Genomic DNA, 26,226 nt, shown 5'->3' with positions numbered 1-26,226 from the left:
AGCTCCAACTGGTCTCAGGTCCCTTCTTATCTGGAGTTATAATTTGATTGAATGATGAGCAACTTTAAAGGGCTGAATAGCCTGATACTACGTTCTATTGCAGAAAACAGTGGAACTCCCATTCATTCCAATGGTGCTGCAAAGAAACAACACTGTTCCTGCAGCACACAAAGATGTTATTGCAAAGGACAGCAGTAGACTCAATCCTCGCATCTGAGAATGTGGGAAAAAGAGTTTAACCCTCAATCCTGTTTAGACGCCATTGAAACAACAGCCAAGCCCTGATCCAATTCCTTTGACCTATTTCTTATATTGCCATTAGTTAACAAAAACATTTCAACCTCATTGTTAATCTTAACCATCTAAATATCACCTGCCATTTACAGAAAAGAGGCTTTGTTTTATTCATTCGTGAAACATTATTTATTCCCCCTCCTGTAATTGCCCAGTTACGACAGGCAGTTAAGAATCAAACAAAGTACTATGAGCCTGGAAACACGTATAGGCCAGCCTAGTGAGAATGATAGATTTCCTTCCCAACGTGATGTCAGTGAGCCAGATGGTTTTGTACAAAAATCAATATTGGTTACATGTACACCATTAGGCTAGCTTTCTCTTCATTGGATTCGGATTTCCCAATCTAACATGGTGGGATTCAACTGTCCTCAGAATATTCATCTGGGATGCTGGATTACTAATCCAGTGACATTTCAACTATTCCACTGCCTCCCAGATTTTCAAACATTTCCTATCTTTGTGGATAGAAGTGTTTCTGTTCAATACAGAAAGGTCTGACTCATTTTTAAATGATATACTTAGTCCGATTCCTATTCTGTCTCCTGCTGCTCAGTCAGTCTCTGAACCAGATCAATAATCTGCCCTAACTCTAATCAGCTTCAACTTGAACCAACAGGTTTTTTTTTTACCGGGGAGAGTTGTGGGATTTTTCTTTCCTTTTTCCCATTTCTCAGCTAATAACATCAGGATGTGTTTTTAAGGAGTGTTTAACACATTTAGTTCTGTGATTTTTGAGAACAGGCAACAAAAAGCAGGTGGTCTTCCTAAGTTCAAATGCAAAGTTAAAAACCACACGATATCTGGTTATAGCCCAACAGGTTTATTTGGAAGCACTGGCTTTCGGAGCGCTGCTCCTTCATCAGGTAGTCGTGGAAGTTAAGATCATCCTCACAGAACTTATAGCCAAAGGAGTCCAGTGTCATGGAGATGTGATACAGTAAACAATTTTAGATTAAAATTTTCATCTTTTATAATGAGATATGCTAGTTTCTGTTCTGTGATATGTAAATTCCAGAACTTCTTTTAAATTCCATTCTCGAGATAGCTCAGCTTTTTAAACAATAGGTGTGAAGTCTGTCTGTGTCCCAATGCTATGTCAGACTGACAAACCCTCTGTATAGTTTTACAGAGTTTTACATGGATTCATGCAGTTTTTGAGCAAAATAAAACGCAACGTAATTCTGCAAACACCAATCACCCCATAAGCTTATATGTGTGTGCATGTAGGAGTGACAGATTGATTGTGCATGTGAGTGTGTGCTTGTGGGTGTGAATGCACATGATAGAGTGTGTGTGAATACATGTGTGGATATAAGTTTGGTTAAGTGCGTGTGTAGGTGTGATGGGGTATGTGTGAGAGGGTGTGTGTGTTGGTGTGAGTGTGGGGAATGTATGTGTGTGCATATGAGAGCTTATGTATGAGAGAGGGTCTATGTGAGTGTGTAAGTATGTAGGTGTGTATGTGTGTGTGTCATGCAGTGGGGTCACCTGTAGTGTGACATGAACCCATGGTCCCACTTGAGGCCATTCCCATGGATACCAAGATGAAAATTTTAATCATGATTGTTTACGATATCACAAAATATTATGTAAATGAAGAGAGACACTAGAATGCTGCAGTACAGATGCCCAAATGTATAAATCACAAAATGCATGTTCAACTTTAGGAAGGAAAATGGAATGTTGCAAGGAGGATGAAGTTTATAAGATAATTAGGGAAATCTCGCTAAACTGTACAGGGATTAGTGAGCCCACATCTAGAGTAATGCATAACATTTTAGTATCTTTGCTTAGAGTTATAAACCTGCATTGAAAGTAGTTCAGGGAAGGTTGAACAGGATGATTTCTATGTGGATGGGTTTGGCTCTGAGGGAAGAGTGGACAGGTTGGGGCTATAGTCATTGGAGTTGAGAAGAATGAGAAATGATCCTACTGAAACATATAAGATCTGGAGGGCTTGAGATGCTGAGAGGGGTTTTTCTTTGTGGAGAAGCTTAGACTTCAGGGACACAAAAACAGAAAATGCTGGAGGAAAACAACAGGTCTGGCAGCATCTGTGGAGAGAAAAGCAGAGTGAACAAGAACAAAGAAAATTACAGCACAGAAACAGACCCTTCAGCTCTCCAAGCCTGCACCGATCAAGATCCTCGACCTAAACCTTGAGTCCAGTGACCTTCTTCAGATTTTATTTTGTTTTGGAATTACAGAACGCCATTTAAAAATGAGGGATCTCCCACTTCAGGCAGAGAGAAGGAAGATTTCTTCCCTGAGAGTTGTTCTTCTTTAGAATTCTTTTCCACAGAGAGAAATAGAGGCAGAATCCAGGCTAGGTCAGAAATATATTCAATCTACAAGTGATATGGAGGAGTCTGGGCAGAGGTGGTGCTTCAGGCAGGAAAATGAAGTTAGGCCACAATCTATTCATGATTGTATTAAGTGGTGGCGCAAGCTCAGTTGTCCAAATAGCCTAACTCCCCTCCTATTTCTTTTGATATTACGATACAGGAAAATAGGGTGGGATGACAATTGCTGAATGGACATGGTATCCATCCTCGTTCTCCTCCACACCATCATAGAATCCCAACAGTGCAAAAGCAGGCCATTTAGCCTATCAAGTCCACACCGACCCTCCAAAGAGCATCCCTCCCAGGCCTACTACATCCCCGTAGCCCCACATTTCCCACAGCCGGTCGACCTAACCCGCACATTTTTGGACTGCAGAAGAAAACTGGAGCATCCAGAGGAAACCCACGGAGACATAGGGAGAATGTGCAAACTCCACATGGACACCCGAGGATGGAATCAAACCCAGGTGCCTGAAGCTGTGAGGCAGCAGTGCTAACCACTGAGCCACGGTGCATCACCTCATTATCTTCTCCTTCTCTTCACTCCTTTTCAGTGGTGAATCTGAAGAAAAGGATGAGAGAAAGAAGAATAGCTGCACACAGTAGCCTTGGGATTAAGAACAATGTGTAGGTGCCAGTGTTGGACTGGGGTGGAAAAGAACAGAAGTCATACGACACTAGATTATAGTCCAGTAGGTAAAAACAAGGACTGCAGATGCTGGAAACCACAGACTAGATTAGAGTGGTGCTGAAAAAGCACAGCAAGTCAGTCAGCATCCGAGGAGCAGGAAAATCGACATTTTGAGCAAAAGCCCTTCATCAGGAATAGAGCAGCTTTATTCCTGATGAAGACTTTTGCCCGAAATGTCAATTTTCCTGCTCCTTTGATGCTGCCTGACCTGCTGTGCTTTTCCAGCACCACTCTAATCTAGATCAGATTATAGTCCAACAGGTTTAATTGAAGCTACAAGCTTTCAAAGCGCTGTTCCTTCATCAAGTGAAGTCAAACTTCAGCCTGTCCCTCAAAGGAGGTTAAAGGTGGTGACATCCTGCTATAGTGGTCCACTTTTGGCAGGCATTGTGTGTCAGTTTTGTTTTCGAAGGAGACAGATAGGTAGATAGATGAGTGATGATTGAGCAAGCACATTTGAAAAGTGTAGTAAGTTGCATGATACAGGCCATTATGGACCAGACCACACCTCCTCAAACTATTGTAAGAAGGTAGCCTACACCCTAACTTTATCTCATTTTAAAAGTAGATGTGAAGTGCGTGTTCCAGATGCAATGTGACTGATGAAACTACTTGATGTTAGGCAAAACAGCATTTATAGAAACAATGCAGTTAAAGTACAAACAAAGAAAGACGAATTTAGAATAACTATTGGAAAACTTAAACAAAGAATAAATACAGTACCTATTAATAATTAACGGCTCCAATATATAATATCCCACAAACCCATCCCTTGGCAAAAAAGCCAAATTCAGACACAAATTCTTACATGCAGTTCTCCAATCCAGGAGGAAAAATATCAAGAGAAAATTCAGAAAGAATAGCAGCTAGGAATCATTCACTGAAGCTTCCAACTCTTTTGAGACCCCAAAGGTTTCTGTTGTTTATAGCTAAAAAAAATTAGGAAGCCAGGTCTGTGAGGGCTGGCCACATCCATGCTGTTTCCATCGCTCCCACTTTTAAAAAAAACCTAAAGATCTCACAAGTTGTTTACTCAAATAATCTTCGGAGGCGGTTCGGCATATCTGCATTACAACCAATCTTCAAGAAAGGAAAGGACAAAATAACCTTTTAAAGTGACAGCATCATCACAGCTCCCCGCTTAAGAAAAATCAATATAAAAATATGGCTTTTTTAAAAAACGCTTAGTCTTACTCTATTAGTACACCACAATACAAATACATTACATTGACTCTCAGCATGCAAGTGTTCGCTACTACAATCTACTTCAGTCCATTTACTCCCGCCACCGAATGTCTCCATCTTTCTTCATCTACAACATGTAGGCAATTACATTTTCTTATCCTGCCACATGTATAACTTTTAAATTCAATGGTTGCAATAATTAGGTCAATCTAAACAGTTTGGAATTTTTGTCCTTAAATTTCTCCAAGAGGTTTAAAGGGTTATAATCAGTATATACAATTGTCTCAGACACATTACTGGCAATATCAAATGTTGAACTGCCAACACCAAGCTCAAGGTTTCCTTCTCAATCGTGGAATATGATGAGTATTCAATTTTCTGGAAAAATATGCAATAGGTCTTTCTATCTTCTCGCCATCTTCTTGTCAGAGCACAACACCAAAACCCACATCACTCACATCAATAGTTACCTTGAATGGCTTTGTGTAATTAGATGCACCTAACACTGGAGTAATGGTTAATACAGCTTTCAGGCTGTCAAATGCCTTCTGACAGTCCACCATCCACTGAAATTTTCTTTCAGTGAATCAGTCAGTGGAGCAACCACACTGCTAAAATTCAGTACAAACTTCCGATAAAACCCATTCAATCCCAGGAATAGTAACCCTGCTCTCTTGATCGATGGTATGGGAAACTCTCCAATGACCTTTGTTTTCACATTCTGTGGGGCTATCTGTCCATGTCTGATAAGCCCAGTGACTTGGGCTTTTTGAAATTTACTCTTAGCCAGGTTTATCACTAAGCCGGCCTCCCGAAATCAATCAAACAATTCCAATAGATGCTGCAAATTTTCCTTCCACATGTGACTAAAACTCACCAGGTCGTCAATATACACCAGACAATTGGGTATCCAGAAATGGCACATTTTTCATACCAAATAGCGTGACTTTAAATTGGTAAAGTCCATTCGCTGTCATGAAAACTAAAATTGTTTTTGCTCTTTTGCATAAAGGTACCTGCCAGTATTCTCTGAGTAATTCCAACTTAGAAATATAAGTTGCTTGTTTCATCTTCTCAATACAGTCTTCCAAACGTGGGATAGGATATGAATCAGACTTTATAACTACATTGACTTTGCGATAGTCTACACATAATCATTTGGTACCAACTGCTTTTGGCACCATTACTATGGGTGAGCTCCAGTCACTGTACCTCACTTCAATTATGTTGTCCTGGAGCATGCATTCAATCTTTTTTTGAACCTGTGCCAATTTTGGAGGGTTAAGTCTATAAGGATGTTCCTTAATTGGAACAGCATTTCCTGTCTCAATATCATGCATAATTAGATTAGTACCTCCCAGCTTATTCCGACATATCTCCCCATGCAATAGTAATAGCTCTTTCAGGTTATTTCAAATTTCCTCTGGAAGTTAATGCAGTACTTTATCCCAATTTTTGACAACTTCCACATTGTCCAATTTAAGTTGAGGAATGTCCAATTCAGAGTCCTCTAAACTTGATTCTTCACTCTGTGTTTTAATCAGTAACATGTTCTCCTTTTGCTTTTCTTCCCCTCCAAAATACCTTTTGAGCATATTCACATGACATACATTGTGAGATTTCTTTTTATGATATGTCCAGCAAAATTCAATTACATCCTTATGTAATTCAGGCCAGCAAAAATGTTTTTGTATTTTGGTTTGAATTTTTCTTACTACCAAATGACCGCCTATTGGTAATTCATGTGCTACCCTCCTTTCTATAAGCCACAGGTAATACAACTTGATGAACTTCTGCCCATTTCTCATCTTATTGAATATGTGATGGTCCCTATTCCCTCACCAAGACATCATTTTTAACATAGTAACATTCTGAGATACGTTCAGATGCTTTTTCTGTACCTGCATTTTGATACAATTGCTTTAACTTTTCATCTTTCTGTTGTAATTCAGCTAATTTTTCTGAACTAAAAATATCCACTTTTTCCTCCATTTTTCTTCTCAACCATTTGTTCAAACGTGGTCTCTGATAATTGTACTTCAACTTCCTTATCTTTATTCTTTGATTTCTCCTCCTGCATCAGCATGTGGCTTTGCGACCTTGCTATCACACAGTCAGGAGAAATCTGAGGATATACTTCCTGTAACACCTCAGTTGCCTGATTTTCCATTTTCAACCACAGTAGACAGCACTCCCATGTGTGATCTGGTTTTATCATTACCACGGATAAATTGTATTCCTGGAGCTGAGAGCTCCTCCAGTAGATTAGATTAGATTAGATTCCCTACAGTATGGAAACAAACCCTTCCGCCCAACAAGTACACACCGACCCTCTGAAGAGTAACCCACCCAGACATATTTCCGTCCCCATTACTCTACATTTACCCTCACTCGGTACTCCGACCACTGCTTTTCCACTTTTCACTGGATACTCGAACCTCACTTTATATAATGGAATAGAATTAGAATTAGAATTCGATTCCCTACAGTGTGGAAACAGGCCCTTCGGCCCAACAAGCCCACACCGACCCTCTGAAGAATAACCCACGTGGGCCTATTCCTATCCCCTATTACTCTACATTTACTCCTGACTAATGCACATAACCTATACATTCCTAAACACTATGGGCAATTTAGCATGGTCAATTCACCTACCTGCACATCTTTGGACTGTGGGAGGAAACCGGAGCACCCGGAGGAAACCCACGCGGACATGGGGAGAATGTGCAAACTCCACACAGACAGTCGCCCAAGGCTGGAATCGAACACAGATCCCTGGCCCTGGGAGGCAACAGTGCTAACCACTGAGCCACCATGCTGCCCTACTTCTCACTTCACCATGAATTCCACAATTTAACTCTTTTTCTGGCAATAGCTCTTCTGAATTACATATCTCATCTCTCAACATCAAAGATTGACATGCTCTCGTATCTCTTAAAATTGCAATTTCTTTATCTGTTCCTCCTGGCATATGCGAATAAAGCTTAGTCTCACAAATAAAGGGTTTAAGAAGATCTTGCACCTTCTTCTCAACCAACCCTTGACCAGGTTGTACATTCTTTAGCTTCCATTGTGCTTTCCTTTACGACTTCAACATACTTCACCGGTTTATCCTGTTTTCCCACATCATCTTTCCAACTGTTTTTTCTAAACCACCAATGCTGCCACTTCATGTGGCTTACTTTATTGCAGTGGAAACACCTGAACTTTTTAAAAAATTTGTCTTTCCCCTAATGGATTTCCTTTTTATCCTGTAGTAAACTTTCTTTATTATCTTCAATGAGATCGTCTTTTCCCTTTCCATCTGAGGATTTCTCTTTTCCCCAATTTCTATTCCTCACAGATTGAAAATGATGTTGGAAGCCAAACTTTGATTTATGAACTTATTCATAATCATCAGCCATCTCAGCTGCTAATCTTGCTATTTGAAATCTCTGCTCTTCCACACTACTTCAGGAAATGAGTTTTTGAACTCCTCCAAGATAATCATCTCTGTAAGAGTGTCATATCTTTGATCTATTTTCAATGCCCTTTGTTTAATCCTTTCAAACTCAACATACGTTTGACCAAGATCCCTCTTAGATTCTTGAGACGTTGTCTGAAGGCTGCTGGTACTAGCTCATATGCACTTAAAATGGCATTCCTCACCTCCTGTTACTCCCCAGATACCTCCTCTGAAAGCAATGTGAATACCTCACTAGCTCTACAAACCAATTTTGTTTGGATCAACAAAGCACACATGGTCACTGGCCACTTAATTTGTTTAAACAAAATAAGAAAGGCTTCGACATCCTTCTTGTTGAATTTAGGCAATTCTTGGATATACTTAAACAGTTCACAACAGTCCTTTGGGTTTGCTCTCTATCACCGTCTTCATCACTACTCCCACTTTTCACCTCGACCTTCATCTCCACCCTTTTAAGTTGACCCTGCTCTTTAATTGCCAACTTCCGAAGTTCAAATTCTCTCTCTCTTTTTCCTCTGCTTCTAATCGTGATCCAAACTGTTTAATTTCAAGCTGTTTCATTTGCAATTGTATTTTAGCCAGTTCCAAAGATTCTGATGGCATTTCCGGCAATTTTAAAAGTCGAGCTATTGCTGCAATTAATTCTCCTTTCCTCAATGACCCAAGCATTCCAAGATCCAGCTTGTCTGACAATTCCAACAGCTTTGCCTTGCTCACTTTTGTAAAGCTCCCGAAGTCACTTCTTCCACCCCCAGAAAACCCTTAGTGACTGAAATAGACAATATTGCACAAGGCAAACCCTGTTAATGCTGCCTGAATTGCTGTGCTCTTCCAGCACCACTGATCCAAACCCTGTTTAAACCAACTGCATTCAACACCCAAAACAAAAGATACTAACACTTACCACTCGCCACCTTTTAAATCCGACAATCCTAAACCCAACTTGGAATTATAAATTTCGATCCCAGCAAGAGCTTCCAATTTGGTATGGATCGGACCAGACCCCCTCAAGATATTTTAAGAAGGTAGCCTAGACTCTAACGTTTTCTCATTTTAAAGGGAGATGTGAAATGCATGTTCCAGATGTCATAGAGATATAGAGATGTACAGCACGGAAACAGACCCTTCGGTCCAACTCGTCCATGCTGACCAGATATCCTAAACTAATCAAGCCCCATTTACCAGCACTTGGTCCATATCCCTCCAAACCCTTCCTACTCATATACCCATCCAGATGCCTTTTAAAGGTTCTAACAGTACCAGCCTTTGACATTTCCTCTGATAGCTCATTCCATATGCACACCACCCTCTGCATGAAAATGTTGCCCCTTAGGTCTCTTTTAAATCTTTCCCCTCTCACCCTAAATCTATGCCCTCTAGTTCTGGACTCGCCCACCCCAGGGAAAAGACCTTGTCTATTTACCCTATCCATGCCCCTCATGATTTTTAACACCTCTATAAGGTCACCCCTCAGCCTATGACACTCCAAGGAAAACAGCCCCAGCCTATTCAGCCTCTCTCTATAGCTCAAACCCTCCAAACCTGGCAACATCCTTGCAAATCTTTTCTGAACTCTTTCAAGTTTCACAACATCCTTCCTATAAAAGAGGCCAGAATTGTACACAATATTCCAAAAATGTCCTGTACTGCCGCAACATGACCTCCCAACTCTTATACTCAATGCTCTGACCAATAAAGGAAAGCATACCATTCGCCTTCTTCACTATCCTGTCTACCTTGGACTGCACTTTCAAGGAGCTATGAAGCTGCACCCCAAGGTCTCTTTGCTCAGCAACACTCCCAAGGACCTTACCATTAAGTGTATAAGTCCTGCCCTGATTTGTCTTTCCAAAATGCAGCACCTCACATTTGATGTAATGTGACTGGTCAAAGTACTCAATGTTAAGCAAAACACAATTTATTTAAACACTGTAGTTAAAATGCAAACAAAAAAAAGAGGAAATTAGAATAAATTAGCTATTAGAAAATATAACTGAATAATGAAAACAGTACCTATTACAAATAAGTGTTCCAATATAGCAACATCCCATAAACACATCCCTTGGCAAAAAATCAAATTCAGACACAGATTCTTACATGCAATTCTCCAATCCAGGAGGATAAAACATGAAGGGAATGTTCAGAAAGACTAGCAACTAGGAAACATTCACTGAAGCTTCAAACTCTTACAAGACCCCAAAGATGCTTAAAGCTGAAAAGAAAAGCCAGAAAGCCTGGTCTATGAGAGTTGACCATAACCAGACTACTTCCATTGTTCCAATTTTAAAAAACATGCAAGGCCTCACAAGGTTAGATTAGATTAGATTAGATTAGATTACTTACAGTGTGGAAACAGGCCCTTCGGCCCAACAAGTCCACACCGCCCCGCCGAAGCGCAACCCACCCATACCCCTACATTTACCCCTTACCTAACACTATTGGCAATTTAGCATGGCCAATTCACCTGACCTGCACATCTTTGGACTGTAGGAGGAAACCGGAGCACCCGGAGGAAACCCACGCAGACACGGGGAGAACGTGAAAACTCCACACAGTCAGTCGCCTGAGGTGGGAATTGAACCCGGGTCTCTGACGCTGTGAGGCAGCAATGCTAAGTTTACTCAATTCGTCTTCAATAGCCAGTTTGGCATCTCTGCCTTAAAACCTCTCTTCAATAAGAAACCAGAACAAAATAACCTTTCAAAGTGACAGCATCATCACACCACTAAGGAATTTGAGGGCATGTATGAAGAAAGTGACCTCAGGCATGTGCACATAAATACGTGCCATGAGGGTAGATGTGGAGCCTTATTGTAAGACATCAAATGAGAGGCAACTTTAACAAGGCAGAATTGTGAATGGTTCGCTGTACAATTCTTACCTTAAAAGATGGAATGAATGATGGTGCCCAGCATGCTCATGGAAGAAAAGGAGAGTATAACCTGGTATCTTGATGAGGTCAATCAATGTTCCAGCACTGATTTGCGCTCCCAGGATCGAGAGTTACATTAGATTACATTACATTAGATTACATTACAGTGTGGAAACAGGCCCTTCGGCCCAACAAGTCCACACCGACCCGCCGAAGCGCAACCCACCCATACCCCTACATTTACCCCTTACCTAACACTACGGGCAATTTAGCATGGCCAATTCACCTGACCCTGCACATCTTTTGGACTGTGGGAGGAAACCGGAGCACCCGGAGGAAACCCACGCAGACACGGGGAGAATGTGCAAACTCCACACAGTCAGTCGCCTGAGGCGGGAATTGAACCCGGGTCTCAGGCGCTGTGAGGCAGCAGTGCTAACCACTGTGCCACCGTGCCGCCCACAAGTTGTCAGTGCCAGTCCATGCCCAGCTGTTTAGCTCTCTTCCCTTCGATTTTTTTTCTGAAGGAGGGCAAGTGGATGGGAAGCAATTCTTCTTTTGTGGCTTACTTCCAAATTCTGCTGTCCTTTCAGGTCAGATGGTGTCCTTGCCATCGTTGTATAATAATATTGCTGCAAAGTAATGAAACATCGGAACAGGAGAATCCTGTTCAGCCTCTGAACTATTCAAAACCATCATGGCTCATCTGTAGGAGCAAATTACTGCAGAGCTGGAATCTGCACTGAAAACAACAAATGCTGAAGATCACAGCGGGTCAGGCAGCATCCATGGAGAGACAGAAAGCTCACGTTTTGAGTCTTTATCAGAGCTGACTTGAAGTTTGGGGTGTGAGGGGTTGATGTGCTGGAGGAGAAAGGATGTTGATAGTTTAGATTAAGTGATTGGAATGTGAGAATGGCAGAACAATGATGTGGAGAAAGTGAGGTCTGCAGATGCTGGAGATCAGAGCTGAAAATGTGTTGCTGGAAAAGCGCAGCAGGTCAGGCAGCATCCAGGGAACAGGAGAATCGACGTTTCGGGCATAAGCCCTTCTTCAGGAATGAGGAAAGTGTGTCCAGCAGGCTAAGATAAAAGGTAGGGAGGAGGGACTTGGGGGAGGGGCGTCGGAAATGTGATAGGTGGAAAGAGGTCAGACTGGGGTGGGGGCGGAGAGGTCAGGAAGAAGATTGCAGGTTAGGAAGGCGGTGCTGAATTCGATGGATTTGACTGAGACAAGGTGGGGGGAGGGGAAATGAGGAAACTGGTGAAATCCGAGTTCATCCCTTGTGGTTGGAGGGTTCCTAGGCGGAAGATGAGGCGCTCTTCCTCCAACCGTCGTGTTGTTGTGGTCTGGCGATGGAGGAGTCCAAAGACCTGCATATCCTTGGTGGAGTGGGAGGAGGAGTTGAAGTGTTGAGCCACAGGGTGGTTGGGTTGGTTCAGAGGTGTTCTCTGAAACGCTCCGCAAGTAGCCGGCCTGTCTGGTAGCCTGCCAGATTGGGAAGAATAGACAGTCCCAGTGGGGTGGGGGGAGGCGAGAGAGGACATGGTGACAGAGAATGCAATAAGTAAAGCTCAAAGAAAGGGAAGGAATGAGTTCACAGTTCGATTAGATTCCCTACAGTGTGGAAACAGGCTCTTCGGCCCAACCAGTCCACACCGATCCTCCGAAGAGTAACCCACCCAGACCCATTTCCCTCTGTCTAATGCACCTAACACTATGGGGAATTTAGCATTACCAATTCACCTGACCTGCACAACTTTGGACTGTGGGAAGAAACCGAAGCACCCAGAGGAAGGTGTTGAACTCAATATTGAGCCTAGAAGGTTGTAAACTGCCTAATTTGAAGATGAGACATTGGTCCTCCAGTTTGCGCTGTGATTCGCTGGAACACTGCAGCATACTGAAGATAGACATGTGGGCATGTGAGAAGGACGATGTGTGAAAATGACAGACTGCAGGAAGATCAGGGTCCTGCTTGAGGTGTTCCACAAAGCAGTCACCCAGTCTGCATTTGTTTCTCCAATGTCGAGTAGGCCACATTGGATGCAGTGAATACAATACACGAGATTGGAGGAGGTACAGGTGAAATGCTGCTTCACCTGGAAAGACAGTTTAGGCCCATGGATGGTGAGCAGGACAGAGGTGAAGGGAGCGGTATTGCATCTTCTGCAGTTACATGGGAAGGTGCCGTGGGAATGGGGGTGGTGTTGATGGTCGAGGAATGGACTAGGGTGTTCCGGAGGGACAGATCCCTATGGAATGCAGACAGGGCTGGCATTCTGCTGGAGTTGTCTGAAATGACGAAGAATGATCCTTTGGATGCAGAGGCTGGTGGGATGAAAAGTGAGATCAAAGGGGACCCGATCATGTTGTGAGTGATGGGCAGGGGCAAGGGCCGAAGACCGGGTGGTCTGTCAACCACAATGGGCAGGAAAGAAGGGAGCAATGTCAGCAATGCTGTTTTGGAAGGTGGCACCATCTGAACAGATATGATGTAGGTGAAGGAATTGGCAGAATGGAATCCTTACAGGACGTGAGGTGTGAACAGCTATAGTGAAGGTAGCTATGGGAGTCAGCGGGCTTTGTACTGGATGGCAGTGGATGGTTTATTCTCTGAAATGGAGACAGAGAGGTCAAAGAAAAGAAGGGAGGTTTCAAAATGGATGATGTGAAAGTTGTAGAGGGATGGAAATTGGAGGTAAAATGAACAAATGTTTGAAGGTCCTGATGGAAGAATGAAGCAGCATTGAAACACAGTCGTCGATGTACCGAGAAAAGAGTTGTGGGAGGGGGCCACTGGCCATAAAGCAGATCCACTGAACAACCTTGGTTCTGCCAGCCTTATAGCCTCACTTAATAAAAAGCTATCCATTTCCGTTTGAATTGACCTAATCTCAAAATACTTAGATGGATAGCGTTTCAGATTTCTACTTCGCTTGTGTGAAGGGCCTTTTGACATTGCACTTGAACTGTCTGCTTTAAATTTTAAGTTTTCCCTTTCTCCAGGGTCCCCCATCAGGGGATATTGTTTATCCCTATTTACTGAAATAAGTCATTCAATCATTTTAACCAATCCAATTAGATCGTCTATATTCAAAGAAATACAAGCTTGACTTATGCAACCTATCCTCAGAATTTAACTCTTCCAGCCCATCTATTATTCTTGGTAGCACTGAACTTAAACATTACTAACTGGGACAAGGAGTCAAAGTATTTTTTTTTGCCTTGCACTGATTGGGGAGGGTGGCACATTGGCTCAGTGGTTGACACTGTTTCCTCACAGCACCAGGGACCTGGTTTGATTCCAGCCTCAGACAACTGACTGTGTGGAGTTTGCATATTCTCCCCGTGTCTGCGTGGGTTTCCTCCGGGTGCTCCGGTTTCCTCCCACAGTCCAAAGGTGAGCAGGTTAGGTGGATTGGTCATGCTAAATTGCCCATTGTGTTTGGTACATTAGTCAGAGGGAAATGGGTCTGAGTGGGTTACACTTCAGAGGGTCAGTGTGGACTTGTTGGGCCGAAGGGCCTGTTTCCACACTGTAGGGAATCTAATCGGAAACAGGACACCGTTTTATACTGCATGAGAAGAGAGTCCTGATTGGTTGAGCCATCATTGACATGTAAATATGTTAATTGTCAATCTTAATTCTCAGAGCATTTGGCTGTCTCCATTACCCCCTTTTTAATGGAAGATCTTTTTCATAAAAATAGGGATCAAGGAGACATTTTAGATGAATCCATGCTGCACACTTTCCCGGACGGTAGAATTATTAGGGTGAAATGAAAACAAGGCTAAGAACGGTCCCTCTCTTATCTCGTTGTCCCCAGTCCACTGTGAAAGAAAATAGTTTATTCAAAGTTAAAAATCACACAACACCAGGTTATAGTCCAACAAGTTTATTTGGAAGCACTAGATTTCGGAGCATTGTTCCTTCATCAGGTGGTTGCCACAACCTTCATAAAGTGATAAAGGAGCAGCGCTCCGAAATCTAGAGCTTCCAAATAAACCTGTTGGACTATAATCAGGTGCTGCGTGATTCTTAACTTTGATTGTCATGGAAATATAACTAAGTCAACACAATAAAGTCAACTGAAACTCCCCCTGCAGGTTACTGTTGGGTGACCAAATTACTACAGATGCTAGTGGTGTAGGTACAATGACGCCATATTAAAAATTTATAAGTCAATCCGAAGTCATTTATTAAACAAAGGCCTTCGGGAGAGCATAAGCGTCTGACCACAGCGCAGTCAGACCTCGACCCTCACAGATTACAGGCAAGTATCAAGATTTATATAGAACCACAAGATAATCACATGACACAGATCATGCAGTGTGAGCTCAGAAGGCGTTGTGGTTTTGTTCAATCACAAAAAGCAGACGTTATGGCTGCCTTAGCTCTGCTGGGTAACCACAGACCGTGACCACGGAGGTTTCCACCAAATCTCACGTAATAGCTTGCAAAAGAAGGCTCAGTACCTATTTAATTTTAACCCTTCATTTTCCGTCTTCAATCCACCCCCCCCCCCCCCCCTCGTGGTCGGAGACAATAGGGGCTGTGGGTTCTAGACCACTGACAACCAAAGCCCAAGTGAGTCCCGATCACCCTGTTGGGGGTGGGGGGTGCTGGACAGTAACATCAGAATAGAGACGAGCTGTTGGCATAGTGCGAGCAGTTAAGATTCTACACATGAACTGAAAGTGCCATAACGACACAGCGAACAGTTATAATAACAATGAGAACAATCTGAATGTAAGAACCCCAAGAAGCGCTCAGTAGCCATCCTAGCCACCCAGGGGATTATAATCATTAAATTGCTTCCCTTCCTGTCGGATCTTATCAGCCTCCAGGCATACGTGATCTGCGAGGTTAATTATATTGTCGGAAGTGCCCGGAATGTAGGTACAGCACTCAGGGCCAATAACAACACAGGTGCCACCCTGTGCCTCTAGTAAATGGTCAAGGGTCAGATGGTTCTGCAAAAGCGACAGAAGTATCATTTTTTGTTTTCTCCCTATCACCACGCCCATGTTTTAAAGTCAGTTTCTGTATGGATCATATGTCAATGTCTTATCGTTTAAACTCCGGTCTTGTGTCCTTCCAAACCACACTAATCCATTTATCAATTAGTGTACATGTCCAAGGCCCGTTCTTCAGTGCAAAAACCATCTTTTTTACAGCATTCTTCTGAGGTAACAATCACTTTTGTACACTTACATCAGTATCCCCAAGACTGCCACGCATTCTTGACTCCCATACCATCTTATCAAAAGGTCTATGAGATTTTACTTATCTCTCCATGTTTAGTCCCGATGGCTCGGGTAGTGGCTTGATCACCAAGTTCTGAAAAATCTGTTGCTGGAAAAGCGCAGCAGGTCAGGCAGCATCCAAGGAGCAGGAGAATCGACATTTCGGGCATAAGCCCTTCTTCAGGAATGCTGAAGAAGGGCTCATACCCGAAACGTCGATTCTCCTGTTCCCTGGATGCTGCCTGACCTGCTGCGCTTTTCCAGCAACACATTTTTCAGCTCTGATCTCCAGCATCTGCAGTCCTCACTTTCTCCTGATCACCAAGAGAAAGCGATCAGTTTAGCACTCTCTCCTAAACTTCCTTTTCACTAAAATGCATGGTAACCCTCAATTATCATTTCAGTCCATTCCCAGTTACTGTTTGTTCTTTCTTAAAATTTACCCATCTATCTTAAACTTACTTCATGGCTTATTCTAGACATTTGATATGTTCCCATGCAAATTTTGACCAAATTCAAAATTCTGTTTTCAGAACTATTATAACAATAACTCTTTTCATAAGTTTAAACATTTTAGGTCGGCACAACTGCACTAATACTCCCCCACAGTGGCTAATAGGCAAAGGGCCAGGGTGAAAATGAACAAAAACATTCTGAAGCTTACCAAACGGAGTTACACAAAGGCTATACTACCCGCGCCCAACAACCCGCGCTCCTGGTCCACGCACAACACCCGCAAGCTCGGAGAGGAATCAGTCTGCAAAGGAGAGGGAGGGTGAGGATTCTCAGTCGGTGCCCATATATTTCTTCAGCTGGCTCCAGTGTTTCCAGACCCCCTCATATTTCAATACAAGGGCTCTGAACACTGCTGATGATAACCCCATAGGGACCATTCCAACTGGGGGCAAAGCCAGTGTTACGGGGTAGAGTCTTAATCATAACTTAGCTACCTGCCAGTGGGACAATCTTCTGTTTATCCTGTTTGTCCCTGTTTTAGAATTCCCCTTCAGCTGGGGTTTCCCGGGTAACGGATTTGGTGGATGGCAAAAGGACAGCCTCCCGTTTCACCCTCATGTTAGAGACTGATCGTCCCGTATTCAGCATTTCTACAAGGTCATGTTTAGTATATAAAATTATATTTCCTGTCATTACTATGGGTTCACTGATTCTTAGAGCCCATGTGGCACAGTCTAACGCGGCTGTACATTTGGACAAGCTGTTAACTACGCAGTGGAGTAGTGCCCAATAGGTCGCTGTTTGAAGCCATGGATCTGGGTTACTACTGCCGACTAAAAGCCCCCCTCGTAGTTTGCAGTAAATGTCTTTACTCGCATCTGGCAACTCCGTCCTGGGGCTGACATTAACTCTACTTTCAGTTTTGTATAGGAGCCATCGTGTTCCGGTCCCCAGTCAACTGGGTCCACCCTTTTACCAATTGCTGTATGGCCTCGACCAATTTGGCAAAGTCAGGGATAAAATTCCTGCGATAATTAAACAAGCCCAAGACCGTTCTCACCCCACGGACTGTCACTGGCCGTGACATTTGTTGTATAGTGGTCTTCCTGTCTGCAGGCATTTCTTTCGTGTCTTGGGAGATTGAATGTTTTCCCAATCTGAGCTTTCTTTGGACTGGCTTTTAACCCTCTGTCATGCAGGTGTTTCAGAACTAAGTATAGAGCATCCTTGATGTCCCAGGTTTGGACTCAGAAGCCAAGGAGGATGCTGTTGACATATTGGAGTAATGTACTGCCAAGGGCAGACTGATCTCTCTGAGCACATTACTCATTACACAGTGAAACATGGCTGGATTATTATGGAATCCCTGTGGAAGTCTGGTCCAGGTGTATTGTTTATCCCCAACGGTAAATGCAAACTTATCTTGGGAATCACAATGGAGGGGGATAGATCAGAATTAATTTGCAATATCCTGTACAGAAAAGATTTTATGGGACGGGGAGAATCCATTTAAGATTGTGGGTGGACTAGTGACTGTAGGGTGTAATTTGGAAGTGACCCTGTTTTAGGGCCATATGATCAATTGTGAAATGGTAACTCCCGTCAGGTTGACTAACCGGCCATGTGGGGAATTAGTAGTACTGGGGAGTCTCTCAGAGGACTCCCCTCTCCCCCGGTCCTTCCACAAGTTCCACAACAGCTCTTCTGGTTTCGGGTTTTACAGGGTATCGCTGATGCGGCCCATGTTCAGAGCCCTCCATGACTATGGAGTCGATTTTAATCAGGTCTGCATCTAATTTAGTGTCCGGCCCATACCCCCAGGACGGAGGCGTAGACATTTCGTGCTAATTGTGTCCTACAGCGGATGTACCCTGGACAATGCCCAAGTGGTTCGCGTAAGTTCCCATATTTTCCTTTCTTCCATTGGGACGGGGCCAGATTAATTCACCCTTCCCACAGTCTATAGATACAGAGGCTCCCATGTCCACCAGCATCTCACACTGTCTGCCCCCTACTCGAGCAGACAGGTAAATCTTACCCTTCTTATTAGCCGTGCCCTTGGGGCTGTTGGATGTCAGCCGGACGTGTTATGGGTGGTTGTCGGTTTGACGTGTTTTCCCCAACAAGTATCCTCAGAGGGGCCCCATTAGCCTCAGTGCTGACAGACACACTCGGACTTCACATTGTTCTGTTTTGGGGCCCTACACTCCCTGGTAAAGTGACACACCTTGCTGCAATTTCAGCAAATGTGTTTTGATTTTGTCTTTGTCGTAGTACCCACACTCTCTTGTTTAATGAACATGGGGGATTTTTCTCCCATCCATGGACATTCCTAATGGATCTTAAAGAATCGCTCTCCACACTCGAAGGCGCCCTCCCTTTCAACTGCTCAGTATTAGTTATTTTTGTCCAGTTGGTGGGCGTTTTGCTCAATCCACCCTGATTTTCGGCCTTAAATCTGCCAAAAGGCTCCTATTGGTCCTTTATTTATACTTTCGGGACCAATGGCCATGTTGGCAGCAATTATAATCCCTCAAAATAAAATTATAATTGACATTGATAAAAACACCGCCTACATTTCAATTCACCATGGATTTCCAAAATGTCGACTTAATTCAAAATATTCCTGGATCTTGAGTTCTAGGGAACAAAAACGAATATTACACAAGACCACATGTAACCATCAATGGACAAACGTACATTCAAAACAGACCAAAACGAGTTAACACTATGTTCAGTATCCACAATATCAAAAGCTGTGGACTCTCTCTCTCTGCAACAGCAAGAGGTGGTCTCTCTCTTTCTCTCTCTGCAACAGCAAGAGGTGGTCTCTCTCTCTCTCTTTCTGCAACAGCAAGAGGTGGTCTCTCTCTTTCTCTCTCTCTGCAACAGCAAGAGGTGGTCTCTCTCTCTCTCTGCAACAGCAAGAGGTGGTCTCTCTCTCTCTCTGTAACAGCAAGAGGTGGTCTCTCTCTCTCTCTCTCTGCAACAAGAGGTAATCTCTCTCTCTCTCTCTCTCTGCAGTTTCCTTTTCCTTTCTAATTTACTCAAAATTTCTGCCAATTGTTTCATGCGATTGCAATTGAATGTGCCATCAGGTGGAAATGGCTTCTCAGTTCTTTATGTCCATTTCACCCATTTGTTGAGAAAGTTTTGTTTTGGAATCAGACCCATAATGAACATACATGTACACTAAATGTGTTCCCTCTTGACAGTGCGCCTTATGAGAGACTTTGCTTCCCAATCTTTTGACAACTGCCTCTCTCACACAAACAGTCCTTTAATTCGAATATTACAATTTAAATTCGAATATTACAATTTACCAAGTTGACCAATTCACACAAAGAATTTACCAAAATGTCCAGTTTCTCAGAGGGGCCTTTAACCCCTATTTCTCTAAGTCGTGATTCTAAGATACTTTTCTCCTCTGTCCACCTCTTTGAGGATTCTGAGGTTTTGCCTATAAGGCCAGTCCATTGATGCAACAGAAGGACCCCAGTTTCCTTGATCCTAGCTTTCTTTTGTCCTGAGAGCCAATTTTGCTGTTGACTCAGGGCCTAGGACAGGACCCAATCCCTCCTCTCTATTCAGTGAGTGAATGCCTGTCCATCACATACTGATTAATGGGAGACCCTGGGGGTCCCCTTTGAGCTTCGTGTCCCGGTATAATAATGATTCATTGCTAAAGTAAACATAACTGAATTGTGATCATGATCACCAAGGTGCTCACCTACCTCCAAATCTAACACCTGGCCAGGTTCATTCCCTGGTACCAAATCTAATGTGGCCTCTCCCCTTGTTGGCCTGTCTACATACTGTGTCAGGAAACCCTCCTGCACACATTGGACAAAAACTGACCCATCTAAAATACTTGAACTATCATATTCCCAGTCAATATTTGGAAAGTTAAAAACCCCATAACAGCCACCCTGTCACTCTCGCTCCCATCGAGGATCATCTTTACTATCCGATCCTCTACATCTGTGGAACTATTTGGAGGCCGATAGAAAACTCCCAACAGGGTAACCTCTCCTTTCCTGTTTCTAATCTCAGCCCATACTACCTCAGTAGACAAATCCTCAAACATCCTTTCTGCAACTGTAATACTGTCCTTGACTAACAATGCTACATCCCCCCCGCCCTCTCCTATTACCATTTTCTCTGTTCTTACTGAAACATTTAAACCCCGGAACCTGCAACAACCATTCCTGTCCCTGCTCTACCCATGTATCCAAAATGGCCATTACATCGAAGTCCCAGGTAATGACCCATGCTGCAAGTTCACCCCTTATTCCATTTGTTCCTGACGTTGAAGTTGACACACTTCAAACCAGCTTCTTGCCTGCCAGTGCCTTCTTGTGACGTTGCAGTTTGAGCTCCGAAGGCCTTGTGGTTTTGCTTACTAACTGGCTGCAGATAAAAAGTAGAAGTTGTGGCTGTATCAGCTCTGCTGGGTAACCACAGACCATGACCACAAAGGTCCACCTGCAATGGTCTGTTTGCAACAAATCTCACGTAATAGTTTGCAAAACAAGGCTCAGTACGAATTTAATTTGAACCCTTCATTTACCGTCTTCACAGGAATCTGTATGAAAACAAAAAATGCTGGAGATCGCAGTGGGTCAGGCAGCATCCATGGAGAGAGAGCAAGCTAATGTTCAGAGTCTAGATGACTCTTCATCAGCCATGGCTGCTGCATGACCCATTGTGATCTCTAGCATTTTTTGTTTTCAGTACTGGGGTGGGTGACTTTGTTTTTAATCAGAAAGTCCAGTGGTCATGCGTCATTGAGGTCTACAGCACTGAAAACAAAAGCCATTGGCATTGGTCAGTGGCCATCTAGCTATTCTAATCCCATTTTCCATCACTAGCCCATAGCCTTGTATGCCTTAGCATTGCAAGAACACATCCAAATTTTTCTTATCTTTCAGAAGGGGTTCTGCCTGCACCAACCTCACAGGCAATGAGTTCCATATTCCACCATCTTCTGAGTGAAAAGAAATCCTCTAAACCTCTCTAAACCTCCTGCCCCATACCTCACATCTACACCCACCCTCGTCCTCCCCCTTTTGATCCCTCCAACAAGGGGAAAAATGTCATCCTGTCTGCCCTCTCCGTGCCCTTTGTAATCTTATTCATCTGGATCATTATCTCCCCTCAGTCTCCTTTGCTCCCAGGCAGCAATCCCAGTGCAGTTGGTAATATTGACATGATTTGGAGGTGCCGGTGTTGGACTGGGGTGGACAAAGTTAAATATCACACAACACCAGGTTATAGTCCAACAGGTTTAATTGGAAGCACTAGCTTTCGTAGCGCCGCTCCTTCGACCACCTGATGAAGGAGCAGCACTCCAAAAGCTAGTGCTTCCAATTAAACCTATTGGACTATAACCTGGTGTTGTGTGATTTTTAACTTAGTAATAAGCGGCACAGTGGTTAGCACTGATACCTCACAGCGCCAGAGACCCGGGTTCAATTCCTGCCTCAGGCAACTGTCTGTGTGGAGTTTGCACATTCTCCCTGCGTCTGCGTGGGTTTCCTCTGGTTTCCTCCCACAGTCCAAAAATGTGCAGGTTAGGTGAATTGGCCATGCTAAATTACCTGTAGTATTAAGTGAAGAGGTAAATGTAGGGGAATGGGTCTGGGTGTGTTGCTCTTAGGAGGGTAGGTGTGGGCTTGTTGGGCCGAAGGGCCTGTTTCCACGCTGTAAGTAATCTAATATTGAGGCAGTCTGGACCCAGGTCTCTGTTGAATTAGGCGAAAGTGAGGACTGCAGATGCTGGGGATCGGAGTCAAGCTTAGAGTGGTGCTGGAAAAGCACAGCAGGTCAGGCAGCATCCAAGGAGCAGGAAAATCGACGTTTCGGGCAAAAGCCCTTCATCCTGATGAAGCGTCGACTTTCTCTGTTGAATTAGCCTGCTCACTGATCCTTGTTAGATTTCCAACAGCGGGTTTTGGCAAAGCTACCCGGAATGCTGTTAATACTTAGTACTGGAAGGAGAGATGTGTGAGAGGGGAAGGCAGGATTGAAATTGTCGCCAATACTAGATTTTTGTCTCTGTCAAGACTCGAGGCCTTAGGGTGAACCCCAGGAGATGTGACATATTCCAGGGCAGATCGTGTATTCACGGCGCGTCTGTGTGCTGTTCGCACTGTTAGGGTTTCATTCAAGTGATTTCGCTACTTTAGCCTGGAATTGAAAAACAAAATAAACAGTTTATCCACCGCCAACATATGTGCTGTGGGATTTTTGCCAGATTATATCCAGCCTGTCTGGACATTCCAATGGCGATTCGCAACCGACCAATCACCCAGTCCCATGCCGAGTACTGTAGGCAATTGCAGCACAGCAAGATCCCACAAACAGCAAGTGGAAGGAGTAACCCGTTCAAATTCTACCAGGCTGAGGGAGAAATGTTGTTTAGGGAGGGAGGGGAGCTCTCTTCCTTACCTTCTGACCCCATGCCCTCTCAGTGGTCAATTCCGTCTTGTCAGGGCCTTAAGTCGTCACATCAGAACTCAGGTTTTGAGGCGTCAAACCGAGCAACGCCTTTTTGCAGAAAGGGTAAGGGGAACATGCTGTTGCTGTTATTTAAGGGTTAAGGGATGCCAAATCTATTGGAGCTTTTCCGAATTGCGATCTTTGATCTATAATGGAATACCGAGCAAAGGCAGTTCGCTGGGTTAGAGCTAACACCTAGCATGAGCTATCAGACTGGAGGGGCTGAGTGGCCTCTTTATCGAACTATGTGAATGGTTGTGGGGCATGGGACCAAACCTCGGGCCAGACCTGAAGTCTCAGCCTGGAATTGGAGCTCAGGGTGGGAAGGGCCTGACCATGACAGAATGTTAAGAGGAATGTCTTTCAGCAGCGCGCACCGACCTGCACTCAGACAGGAGCTGGATCCCCTTTTCCTCACAACTAGAAGGAACTCCGCTTGTGGATCCGAAAATGGACGCCCCTCCCACACGTCGGTGAGAGTGAGGTTCCTCACATTAGCCCCCTCCCCTCAGATCACCCTAACCCACTCTGACCATTTCTCTGGACCAACAGGCTGCTAGCGCCTGTGCCCTCCCTACCCAGAGCTGGGAGACTGGCATCTGTCTCTCTCTCTCTCTCTCCCAGTGCCTCTCCCCAGCCAATGGGGTGGTGGGGGTGCTGGATCCGGCCAATCCACACCCCCGGCTGTGTCACTTTGTCCTCCCCCACCGCCCCATCCGCCTCTCCCCACCCCCCTCACCCTCCCACACCCTCCCCTCCCTAAACAGCAGATTAAAAGCGAAGCAAGTCTGCTCCAGCCGCTAGACTTCTGTGTTGGTTTAGAACTGGGCACTGGCCAGGAGGTGGGTGGGGGGGGTGGGGGCGAGACAGCTGATACAGAAGGGGGCACATCCCACCCCCTACCCCATCACCCTAACCCCCCTTCCCCAACCCCTTTCTCACCCAGGCACATACCCGAGGCGGGTGCACACTCTGCAGGGAGGGATGGGCACTCTGCCATGGAATGGCACCAGTCTTTGGGCTAACGAGAGCCGGACAGATGCCCCCGGGCAGGGGCATTCGCCTTGGGCCAACCGCACCAACCAGTTCGCTCAGGCTTCCTGGCAGATCGGCCTGTGGTCGCTCGCCTACGGCTCGGTGGTGCTGGTGGCGGTGTTGGGGAACCTGGTGGTCATTTGGGTCATCCTGGCTCACAAGCGCATGAGGACGGTCACCAACTGTTTCCTGGTGAACCTCGCCTTCTCGGACGCCTCCATGGCCGCCTTCAACACCTCGGTCAACTTCATCTACGCCCTGCACAACGACTGGTATTTCGGGGAGACTTACTGCCGCTTTCACAACTTCTTCCCCATCGCTGCAATGTTCGCCAGCATCTACTCCATGGCTGCCATCGCTATCGACAGGTAAGCGGCTCTCTCTTCCCCACTCGGGCTATTAGGGCAGGCAGGTCGGGGTACCCCAGGAGAAGGGAGCGACCCATTCCCCTATGCCACCCCATCTCCTCCAGCAGCCCCAGGGTGAAGTCTCTATGGAACTCCAGGTGCCTCGCTCTGTCCCCCTCCGTTCTCTTCTCTCTTTCTCTCTCTCTTTCTCGCTCTCCCCCTCTCTCCTCATTGACCATGGAAACAGACCCACACTATTCCCCCTCTCCGAGGACTGCAGGTTCCCTCGCTCTGTCCCCCTGTTCTCCTTCTCCCTCCCTCCCTCTCCCTCCCTCTCTCTCTCTCCTCACTGCTCAGGGAAACAGACCCGCACTATTCCCTCCTCTCCTCCAGCAGCCCCAAGGCTGAGGGTCTCTGTAGGACTGCAGGTTCCTCGCTCTTCCCCCCCCCCCACCCCCTCCCACCCCATCCTCTCTCTCTCTCCTCTATGACCAGATAGAAGCAGCCCCACACTATTCCTTCCAAACGGTAGACGATATATTCCCCCCGGGTGGGGGAAAAAAGTTGCATTTTCGAGAATTTCGAAAAAAAAAGTGACATTCTGTCTCCCCCACCTCCCCCGTCACCCGAAAGTAAGAGTTGGTGGTTCAGTCCTCGCTCTCACTCAATCAGACTGTGATTCAGCGAAAGATCTGACTGTAGGGAGACCAGGACTGGAACCTCGACAGCTCATCGTGTACAGCGAGAGAGTGCAACTCAGAAGGTCACAGTCTGGGGAATCTGCAACACGGCTGGAGACTTAGAAATTCCAAAATGCAGGTGCTGGAATCCCGCAGGAGTCTGCAACCCGGGTAGACTTTGGAAATCCCCGAGAATGAGCCAACCTGGCAGTTGCGGACAGAGCCAACGGATGCGCTTTTGACAGGGATTGGAAAAAGAGAGAGGATAGACAGAGAGAATAGAGCCGCTTACACGGCCCCTGCTTGTGTTGGCGGTCTGTCCCAATCGTTTCTTTATCAAACCCAATGATTGCATTTTTACAAAAACAAAAGTGGCTTCTTTCAGTTTCTGATCTGTTCGGTCAATCGTACCTGCAAATTGATAACTGGTTCACGGCTCACATCATTATCAACGTGAGAAATGGTCCGGACCAAAGGTATTTGACGTTAACTCTCCCTCCACAGGTCATTACCTAGTTGATTTCTCCCTCCACAGGTGAGGTTCCCAGCTTCAGGTTTAGATTTCCAGCACATGCAGTGTTCTTGCTTTTGCTTTGCTAGAGGTGGGCCGGCTAATTCGGAATGAAGTTGTGGGACTGGAAGGAAATGTAGCTGGTTTGCTCTTGGGTAGGGGGTATCTCTCTCTCTCTCTCTCTTAACCTTCATTCGGCGCATCTGAGCCCGCACTGACCCTCCGAAGAGCATCCCACCTAGACCCACCCCAGTAACCTCACAGTCAACCCACCTAGCCTGCACATCTTTGCAAACCAGAAGCAAACCACAGCACCCAGATGAGTGTGCAAACCAGAGCACCCAGATGAGTGTGCAAACCAGAGCACCCAGATGAGTGTGCAAACCAGAGCACCCAGATGAGTGTGCAAACGCCACGCAGACAGTCAGTCATCTCAGGTTGGAATCGAACCCAAGTCCCTCGCGCTGTGGGGCCACAATACCAACCACTGAGCCACTTGCTCAGTACTTTTTAAGAACTTGCTGGATTTGCCTATTACTGGCTGATTGCACAGACAACTTTGGTAATAACCAGAACAAACATTTTTGGC

At 44.9% G+C, this 26,226-nt stretch overlaps 1 protein-coding gene across 2 annotated transcripts in view; it reads left to right on the top strand.

The window, feature by feature from the left end:
• The first annotated feature begins 23,947 nt into the window (after positions 1-23,947).
• LOC122564891 (neuromedin-K receptor-like) overlaps positions 23,948-26,226 on the top strand; it is an 89,689-nt gene continuing 87,410 nt past the window's right edge. For both annotated transcript variants that reach the window (XM_087994970.1, XM_043720307.2), the window contains exon 1: positions 23,948-24,467. In XM_087994970.1, coding sequence (XP_087851096.1) covers positions 24,049-24,467 — 419 coding nt within the window. In that variant the 5' untranslated portion in view covers positions 23,948-24,048. The remainder of the gene's footprint in view (positions 24,468-26,226) is intronic.

This window comes from Chiloscyllium plagiosum, unplaced genomic scaffold (assembly GCF_037043375.1).
Source record: "Chiloscyllium plagiosum isolate Xiang-an unplaced genomic scaffold, Cpla_swu_hap1 HiC_scaffold_2, whole genome shotgun sequence".
Lineage (NCBI taxonomy): Eukaryota > Metazoa > Chordata > Chondrichthyes > Orectolobiformes > Hemiscylliidae > Chiloscyllium > Chiloscyllium plagiosum.
This window is presented reverse-complemented; position numbering and strand designations above follow the sequence as displayed.